At 44.7% G+C, this 10,752-nt stretch overlaps 1 protein-coding gene across 2 annotated transcripts in view; it reads right to left on the bottom strand.

Annotated features, from left to right (window-relative positions):
* The window catches only part of SEZ6L2 (seizure related 6 homolog like 2), a 199,031-nt gene extending 196,294 nt beyond the window's left edge, over positions 1–2,737 (bottom strand). Inside the window, exon 1 of one of the 2 annotated variants that reach the window (XM_056535082.1) lies at positions 2,605–2,737. In XM_056535082.1, the coding sequence (XP_056391057.1) occupies positions 2,605–2,722 (118 nt within the window). In that variant the 5' untranslated portion in view covers positions 2,723–2,737. Of the gene's footprint in view, positions 1–1,505; positions 1,555–2,604 lie in introns of those variants that run through there. The other variant, XM_056535084.1, reaches the window with a different exon arrangement.
* Positions 2,738–10,752: the final 8,015 nt, after the last annotated feature.

Here is a 10,752-nt window from a genome sequence, read left to right as displayed (position 1 = left end):
AGTTTTTCAACAGCTGGAGGCACACTGTTTGGAAAGCACTTACTTATACGTAAATATAGGCTCTGGGCTTCACGTGTTGGAGGGGGGAAGCTTACTGCGTATTATGATTAAGGTCACAGGATACATTGGTCAAGGGCTGTATGGGCATGCTGGGAGTTGTAGTTTTGCAACAGCTGGAGGCACCCTGGTTGGGAAACACTGGGATACATTTTATGCAGGGATCTTCCCTCTAGTCTTGGCTGCTGGCAGTTCAAATGTTATCATGTGATTTCCAGTTGTTGCAAAACTACATCTCCCACCATGCCATGGTAGCTAAACGTGCCAGCTGGTAGTTGTAGATTGCGATGGATGGAAAGCCATAGGTATGAAAACACTCGTCTAAACCCTAAAACGACCCACGACATTTATTTTTGTTTTGGGGCCATTAACCCCTAGGTGAGCGGTATGCCCTGGACCGTTAGCGTAGTGGCAGCTGCTTTCAACAGCTGGGCACATGCCGCTAATGACTGGCATTGGTGATCAATGTCAATCACTGAATCTAAAGGAAAATTATAAAATCAAGCAAAAAGAAAAAAAGCCAGCACAACTACCTAATACACCGGTGCACGCTGCTGTGGCAAATACAGAGTATACAAAGAAGGTTGCAGCATCACACTTGGTCAAAAAATGGAGGCTCTCAGCGCACTTTTTGATCAAAATGTGTCCCCCCCCCCCCCCATCCACCACGTGGAGGTGGCCTCATTTCGGATGGGACCCTAACACAAATTCTGAGCCTAACGCTCCTAACACTCACCTCTGCTGGGCATATATATAGCATCTGACTGGGTGACATGCTGGATCTGCATGGTTGGGGGGGGGGTCACGTTTTGATCAAAAATGTGCGCTAAAAGCCTCCAATTTTTGACCATGTGCTGCTGCAACCTTTTTTTTTGTATTGCCACAGCAGCGTGCACCTGTGTATTAGGTAGTTGTGCTGGCTATTTTTCTTTTTGCTTGTTTGTACAATTGAGGGGGAATGGCACCCTCTGTAGCCGTGCAGCCCTCCCCTTTTTCACAGGAGGTGTTTTAAATTGATAATGGATCCAGCATGTCACCCAGTCAGAGGCTATATGCCCAGCAGAGGTGAGTGTTAGGCTCAGAATTTGTGTTAGGGTCCCATCGAAATGAGGCCACCTCTGCGTGGTGGATTGGGGGGGAGAGACACATTTTGATCAAAAAGTGCGCTAAGGGCTTCTATTTTTTGACGAAGTGTGCTGCTGCAACCTTTTTTATTTATTTTTATTTTTTTGTATAAAGGAAAATGATAGGTGCTGTTTAATGCAGTGTACTCATCAGTCCCCTGCAGTGTGATCCTGGGGGGCAGATGGACTTCTTTTAACCATCCTCCTAACGCAGCACCTTTGATAGAGCCGGGCAGACTTAAACAGGAGTGTACCTGGGTGAATTGTTGCGTAGGCATGTAAGTTTTAAACACATGTAAAATAGTCCATAAAGAAATTACTCACGGACATCTGATATCTTCATGATTCTTAACTTCATAATCCTACATAAAATCCTTACATGATTTCATGAAAAATCTGGTATCATTGTGATTATACTGACCTGATGAATAAAAAAGTGTACAAATAAAACACCCAAATTTGCAGAATTGTTTTATTCTGTTTTGCTGTACATTTTACAGTAAGATGTTGTCACTAGAGATGAGCAAACTTACAGTAAATTTGATTCGTCACAAACTTCTCGGCTCGGCAGTTGATGACTTATCCTGCATAAATTAGTTCAGCTTTCAGGTGCTCCGGTGGGCTGGAAAAGGTGTATGCAGTCCTAGGAAAGAGTCTCCTAGGACTGTATCCACCTTTTCCAGCCCACGGGAGCACCTGAAAGCTGAACTAATTTATGCAGGACAAGTCATCAACTGCCGAGCCGAGAAGTTCGTGACGAATTGAATTTACTGTAAGTTCGCTCATCTCTAGTACAATTGGTCACACAAAGCCTCATGGGTCTGTGGATAGAAAAATAAGACTGGGATTCCACTTTGCGCTTTTGTAAAATTTAAAAAATATTGCGCTGGGTTTTGGGTCAAGAATTCTGCGGCCAGATGTTAGTTGGGAGTCTAAGAAATGTGTTTTTTTTTTTTTGCGGATTTTCTGAAATCACAGCATGCTGAGGGTATAGACATTTTTATTTTATTTTTTTAAAGCAGGAAACTTTTTTCTTAGACTTCTTTGGGAGGGGAAAAAGGCAATTTTTTTTTATAGGGTTTTGAAAAATTGGGTGTGAAAAATAAATGCTGCATTGAAATCCAGTGTTTTTGTCACTTGTTGTTTCTTATAGAAGTCTATGGGAGTAAAAATTCTAAAGATTTCTTTAATAAACAAAACCTGTGATTTTTGAAAAACAGACTGTATCTTGGGTATGTAAAAAGGAGGCAGGGAATATTTGTGGGCATAAAAAGCAAAAATAACTTAAGTTTTATGGAGTGAAATCCCAGCCTTTTGGCCCCATTTATATTGCAGAATTTCTTAGCGGAATACGGTACAAAAATTCAGCTATTAAAAATATACAAAATGTAAATATTTCCAGGGGCATTGGGGGTTTACCTACGGCAGGATAGAGGATTTGACTGCTTGGATCTTCTCCGATCATGAAAAGGGTCTTGTGCCTCGATTGGATCGGGCCATGTTTCTCCACAGAAATCTGGATTGTCCTTGTCTGAGGTCATATGACTTAATACTGCTCACTGATTGGCCCATAGGGACCTAGAATCATATATTCATCATGACTGAGGACCCACTGGTGTCTTTGTAGATTATAGGTTCGGTGTGACTTCTGACATCCCTTTAAACCCTGACAGCAATGCAGTGCTGCCCCCTGCAGGTAGAAATGCAGGAGTCAGCTGTTGGGGTATTAAAGCTCTGCTCAGGCTTAGGAACGTTCTGATGAACCAATGCAGTACAGTCAGAAGACTGTAGCCAAGTACAACGCTAGTGTCCATATAACATGTCTTAACCTGCTGCTTGGCATGGGTGGACTTCAGAAGCAGATGACTGACCCCAGCACTAGCGAGCAGTCAGTGGAGAAACCTGGCCTGGTCAGATGGATCCAGATCTCTATGGAGAAACCTGGCCTGGTCAGATGGATCCAGATCTCTATGGAGAAACATGGCCTGGTCAGATGGATCCAGATCTCTATGGAGAAACATGGCCTGGTCAGATGGATCCAGATCTCTATAGAGAAACATGACCTGGTCAGATGGATCTAGATCTCTATAGAGAAACATGTCCTGGTCAGATGGATCCAGATCTCTATAGAGAAACATGACCTGGTCAGATGGATCCAGATATCTATAGAGAAACATGACCTGGTCAGATGGATCCAGATCTCTATAGAGAAACATGTCCTGGTCAGATGGATCCAGATCACTATAGAGAAACATGTCCTGGTCAGATGGATCCAGATCTCTATAGAGAAACATGACCTGGTCAGATGGATCCAGATCTCTATAGAGAAACATGTCCTGGTCAGATGGATCCAGATCTCTATAGAGAAACATGTCCTGGTCAGATGGATCCAGATCTCTATAGAGAAACATGTCCTGGTCAGATGGATCCAGATCACTATAGAGAAACATGTCCTGGTCAGATGGATCCAGATCTCTATGGAGAAACATGTCCTGGTCAGATGGATCCAGATCTCTATAGAGAAACATGTCCTGGTCAGATGGATCCAGATCTCTATAGAGAAACATGTCCTGGTCAGATGGATCCAGATCTCTATAGAGAAACATGTCCTGGTCAGATGGATCCAGATCTCTATAGAGAAACATGTCCTGGTCAGATGGATCCAGATCCCTATGGAGAAACATGGCCTGGTCAGATGGATCCAGATCTCTATAGAGAAACATGGCCTGGTCAGATGGATCCAGATCTCTATAGAGAAACATGGCCTGGTCAGATGGATCCAGATCTCTATAGAGAAACATGGCCTGGTCAGATGGATCCAGATCTCTATAGAGAAACATGGCCTGGTCAGATGGATCCAGATCTCTATAGAGAAACATGGCCTGGTCAGATGGATCCAGATCTCTATAGAGAAACATGACCTGGTCAGATGGATCCAGATCTCTATAGAGAAACATGGCCTGGTCAGATGGATCCAGATCTCTGTGGAGAAACATGGCCTGGTCAGATGGATCCAGATCTCTGTGCAGAAACATGGCCTGGTCAGATGGATCCAGATCTCTATAGGGAAACATGGCCTGGTCAGATGGATCCAGATCTCTGTGCAGAAACATGGCCTGGTCAGATGGATCCAGATCTCTATAGGGAAACATGGCCTGGTCAGATGGATCCAGATTTCTGTGGAGAAACATGGCCTGGTCAGATGGATCCAGATCTCTATAGGGAAACATGGCCTGGTCAGATGGATCCAGATCTCTATAGAGAAACATGGCCTGGTCAGATGGATCCAGATCTATGTGGAGAAACATGGCCTGGTCAGATGGATCCAGATATCTGTGGAGAAACATGGCCTGGTCAGATGGATCCAAATCTCTATGTACAAACATGGCCTGGTCAGATGGATCCAGATCTCTGTGTAGAAACAGGGCCTGGTCAGATGGATCCAGATCTCTGTGTAGAAACAGGGCCTGGTCAGATGGATCCAGATCTCTGTGGACAAACATGGCCTGCCTGGTCAGATGGATCCAGATCTCTGAGAAGAAACCTGGTCTGGCAAGATGGATCCAGATCTCTATGTAGAAACATGGCCTGGTCAGATGGATCCAGATCTCTATAGAAAAACATGTCCTGGTCAGATGGATCCAGATCTCTATAGAGAAACATGTCCTGGTCAGATGGATCTAGATCTATGAGGAGAAACATGACCTGGTCAGATGGATCCAGATCTCTATAGAGAAACATGGCCTGGTCAGATGGATCCAGATCTCTAGAGAAACATGTCCTGGTCAGATGGATCCAGATCCCTATAGAGAAACATGACTTGGTCAGATGGATCCGGATCTCTGTGTAGAAACATGTCCTGGTCAGATGGATACAGATCTCTGTGTAGAAACATGGCCTGGTCAGATGGATCCAGATCTCTATAGAGAAACATGTCCTGGTCGGATGGATCCAGATCTCTGTAGAGAAACATGGCCTGGTCAGATGGATCCAGATCTCTGTGTAGAAACATGGCCCGGTCAGATGGATACAGATCTCTATAGAGAAACATGGCCTGGTCAGATGGATCCAGATCTCTGTGGAGAAACATGGCCTGCTCAGATGGATCCAGATCTCTATAGAGAAACATGTCCTGGTCAGATGGATCCAGATCTCTAGAGAAACATGTCCTGGTCAGATGGATCCAGATCCCTATAGAGAAACAATGACTTGGTCAGATGGATCCGGATCTCTGTGTAGAAACATGTCCTGGTCAGATGGGTACAGATCTCTGTGTAGAAACATGTCCTGGTCAGATGGGTACAGATCTCTGTGGAGAAACATGTCCTGGTCAGATGGATCCAGATCTCTGTGGAGAAACATGGCCTGGTCAGATGGATCCAGATCTCTATAGGGAAACATGACCTGGTCAGATGGATCCAGATATCTGTGGAGAAACATGGCCTGGTCAGATGGATCCAAATCTCTATGTAGAAACATGGCCTGGTCAGATGGATCCAGATCTCTGTGGACAAACATGGCCTGCCTGGTCAGATGGATCCAGATCTCTGAGAAGAAACCTGGTCTGGCAAGATGGATCCAAATCTCTATAGAGAAACATGGCCTGGTCAGATGGATCCAGATCTATGAGGAGAAACGTGACCTGGCCAGATGGATCCAGATATCTATGTAGAAACATGGCCTGGTCAGATGGATCCAGATCTCTATGTAGAAACATGGCCTGGTCAGATGGATCCAGATCTCTATAGAGAAACATGTCCTGGTCAGATGGATCCAGATCTCTATAGAGAAACATGTCCTGGTCAGATGGATCTAGATCTATGAGGAGAAACATGGCCTGGTCAGATGGATCCAGATCTCTAGAGAAACATGTCCTGGTCAGATGGATCCAGATCCCTATAGAGAAACATGACTTGGTCAGATGGATCCGGATCTCTGTGTAGAAACATGTCCTGGTCAGATGGATCCAGATCTCTAGAGAAACATGTCCTGGTCAGATGGATCCAGATCCCTATAGAGAAACATGTCCTGGTCAGATGGATCCAGATCCCTATAGAGAAACATGACTTGGTCAGATGGATCCGGATCTCTGTGTAGAAACATGTCCTGGTCAGATGGATACAGATCTCTGTGTAGAAACATGACCTGGTCGGATGGATACAGATCTCTATAGAGAAACATGGCCTGGTCAGATGGATACAGATCTCTGTGTAGAAACATGGCCTGGTCGGATGGATACAGATCTCTATAGAGAAACATGACCTGGTCAGATGGATCCGGATCTCTATAGAGAAACATGGCCTGGTCAGATGGATCTAGATCTATGAGGAGAAACAGGGCCTGGTCAGATGGATCTAGATCTATGAGGAGAAACAGGGCCTGGTCAGATGGATCCAGATCTCTATAAAGAAACATGGCCTGGTCAGATGGATCCAGATCTCTATAGAGAAACATGGCCTGGTCAGATGGATCCGGATCTCTATAGAGAAACATGACCTGGTCAGATGGATCCGGATCTCTATAGAGAAACATGTCCTGGTCAGATGGATCCAGATCTCTATAGAGAAACATGTCCTGGTCAGATGGATCCAGATCTCTATAGAGAAACATGTCCTGGTCAGATGGATCCAGATCTCTATAGAGAAACATGGCCTGGTCAGATGGATCCAGATCTCTATAGAGAAACATGGCCTGGTCAGATGGATCCAGATCTCTATAGAGAAACATGACCTGGTCAGATGGATCCAGATCTCTATAGAGAAACATGACCTGGTCAGATGGATCCAGATCTCTATAGAGAAACATGGCCTGGTCAGATGGATCCAGATCTCTATAGAGAAACATGACCTGGTCAGATGGATCTAGATCTATGAGGAGAAACATGACCTGGTCAGATGGATCCAGATCTCTATAGAGAAACATGACCTGGTCAGATGGATCTAGATCTATGAGGAGAAACATGACCTGGTCAGATGGATCCAGATCTCTATAGAGAAACATGGCCTGTCAGATGGATCCAGATCTCTATAGAGAAACATGACCTGGTCAGATGGATCCAGATCTCTATAGAGAAACATGACCTGGTCAGATGGATCCAGATCTATAGAGAAACATGACCTGGTCAGATGGATCCAGATCTCTATAGAGAAACATGACCTGGTCAGATGGATCCAGATCTCTATAGAGAAACATGTCCTGGTCAGATGGATCCAGATCACTGTGGGATTTAGCTATTGCAAAACACCATGATGGGAGTTGTAGTTTAGCAAAAGAGCCACATGATGGGGACCACTGACCTAGTGAAATCTATGTTGTGATGGTGACATATAACTACAATACTGCCCCCTATGGATGACATTCCTGTATTCCAGGTAGGACACAGGTTGCGCTGGACGTTGCGGTCATTGTCAGCCTCTGCAGGATCCAGCGACAGGAAACGCGGCTTTCATTGCTTCCTGGATACGGTTTCCTGCATTCCCTTTAGAGGGGAAAACAAATGGCAGGAATAGCAGCTGAATGTGAATAGTCAGCAGCAGGGGCCGCGGCGGTGGCTCAGGAGAAAGAGGTCGCCTGCCTCTCCTGTCCTGTCCCACGCACCACTATAGAAAGAAACAATTAATAGCGATCAGCGCCAGCCGCCCGTGTGCACCAAATTACACCGTGCCGCGACTGCTCTGATTCCAGCTCCGTTACTATGGCAACTGCAGCCGCTTGGCTTCAGAGAGTGGTGGGCGGTAAAGGGTTAACACCGAGCTGTCCTGTCCCATGGAACCTATTGATTGATGCCTTCTGGCTTCATAGAAATTTCAGGACCCCAGTGCTGGTCAGAGGGGCCCGGAGGTGGCGGCTCCTGACAGACAGGGGGCACTGTGACTGCAGTATGAGGGGATACACACCCACTGCTGGCGTCTTTGGGCCCTTGGCACAGACACTAGTGATACTTGGGCCCCTCTTGGCCCTCAGGTTTGTAGGAAGCTTCACACACCTGTGTGGTACCAGCGCCCCCCGGAGGCTGGCATGATGGGGCACATCTCCTGTCAGAGCCCCTGATCTTATACCACACACCGAAAAACGGGCGAGACGTGGCCATCAGCATACAGAATCACACCAGATAGGGTTAGATACACAGCTCAGCAGATGGTATCACACCAGATAGGGTTAGATACACAGCTCAGCATACAGTATCACACCAGATAGGGTTAGATACACAGCTCAGCAGATGGTATCACACCAGATAGGGTTAGATACATGCCTCAGTATACAGTATCACACCAGATAGGGTTAGATACACAGCTCAGCAGATGGTATCACACCAGATAGGGTTAGATACACAGCTCAGCAGATGGTATCACACCACATAGGGTTAGATACATGCCTCAGCATACAGTATCACACCAGATAGGGTTAGATACACAGCTCAGCAGATGGTATCACACCACATAGGGTTAGATACATGCCTCAGTATACAGTATCACACCAGATAGGGTTAGATACACAGCTCAGCAGATGGTATCACACCAGATAGGGTTAGATACATGCCTCAGTATACAGTATCACACCAGATAGGGTTAGATACACAGCTCAGCAGATGGTATCACACCTGATATGGTTAGATACATGCCTCAGTATACAGTATCACACCAGATAGGGTTAGATACACAGCTCAGCAGATGGTATCACACCAGATAGGGTTAGATACATGCCTCAGTATACAGTATCACACCAGATAGGGTTAGATACACAGCTCAGCAGATGGTATCACACCACATAGGGTTAGATACATGCCTCAGTATACAGTATCACACCAGATAGGGTTAGATACACAGCTCAGCATACAGTATCACACCTGATATGGTTAGATACATGCCTCAGCATACAGTATCACACCAGATAGGGTTAGATACACAGCTCAGCAGATGGTATCACACCAGATAGGGTTAGATACATGCCTCAGTATACAGTATCACACCTGATATGGTTAGATACATGCCTCAGCATACAGTATCACACATGATATGGTTAGATACATGGCTCAGCATACAGTATCACACCAGAGAGGGTTAGATACATGGCTCAGCATACAGTATCACACCTGATATGGTTAGATACATGCCTCAGCATACAGTATCACACCTGATATGGTTAGATACATGGCTCAGCATACATTATCACACCAGAGAGGGTTAGATACATGCCTCAGCATACAGTATCACACATGATATTGTTAGATACATGCCTCAGCATACAGTATCACACATAATATGGTTAGATACATGCCTCAGCATACAGTATCACACCTGATATGGTTAGATACATGCCTCAGCATACAGTATCAAACCTGATATGGTTAGATACATGCCTCAGCATACAGTATCACACATGATATTGTTAGATACATGCATCAGCATATAGTATCACACCTGATATGGTTAAATACATGGCTCAGCATACAGTATCACACATGATATGGTTAGATACATGGCTCAGCATACAGTATCACACCAGAGAGGGTTAGATACATGGCTCAGCATACAGTATCACACCTGATATGGTTAGATACATGCCTCAGCATACAGTCTCACACTTGATATTGTTAGATACATGCCTCAGCATACAGTATCACACCAGATAGGGTTAGATACATGCCTCAGCATACAGTATCACACCTGATATGCTTAGATACATGCCTCAGCATACAGTCTCACACTTGATATTGTTAGATACATGCCTCAGCATACAGTATCACACCTGATATGGTTAGATACATGCCTCAGCATACAGTATCACACCTGATATGGTTAGATACATGCCTCAGCATACAGTATCACACCTGATATGGTAAGATACATGCCTCAGCATACAGTATCACACATGATATTGTTAGATACATGCATCAGCATACAGTATCACACATAATATGGTTAGATACATGCCTCAGCATACAGTATCACACCAGATAGGGTTAGATACATGCCTCAGCATACAGTATCACAACTGATCTGGTTAAATACATGGCTCAGCATACAGTATCACACCTGATATGGTTAGATACATGCCTCAGCATACAGTATCACACATGATATTGTTAGATACATGCCTCAGCATACAGTATCACACATAATATGGTTAGATACATGCCTCAGCATACAGTATCACACCTGATATGGTTAGATACATGCCTCAGCATACAGTATCACACCAGATAGGGTTAGATACATGCCTCAGCATACAGTATCACACATGATATTGTTAGATACATGCATCAGCATATAGTATCACACCTGATATGGCTAAATACATGGCTCAGCATACAGTATCACACATGATATGGTTAGATACATGGCTCAGCATACAGTATCACACCTGATATGGTTAAATACATGCCTCAGCATACAGTATCACACTTGATATTGTTAGATACATGCCTCAGCATACAGTATCACACCAGATAGGGTTAGATACATGCCTCAGCATACAGTATCACACCTGATATGGTTAGATACATGCCTCAGCATACAGTATCACACATGATATTGTTAGATACATGCCTCAGCATACAGTCTCACACTTG

Source organism: Hyla sarda, chromosome 8, assembly GCF_029499605.1.
Source record: "Hyla sarda isolate aHylSar1 chromosome 8, aHylSar1.hap1, whole genome shotgun sequence".
In the NCBI taxonomy this organism is placed as follows: domain Eukaryota; kingdom Metazoa; phylum Chordata; class Amphibia; order Anura; family Hylidae; genus Hyla; species Hyla sarda.
The sequence above is the reverse complement of the archived record's forward strand: the minus strand, read 5'-3'. Positions and strand labels throughout refer to the sequence as shown.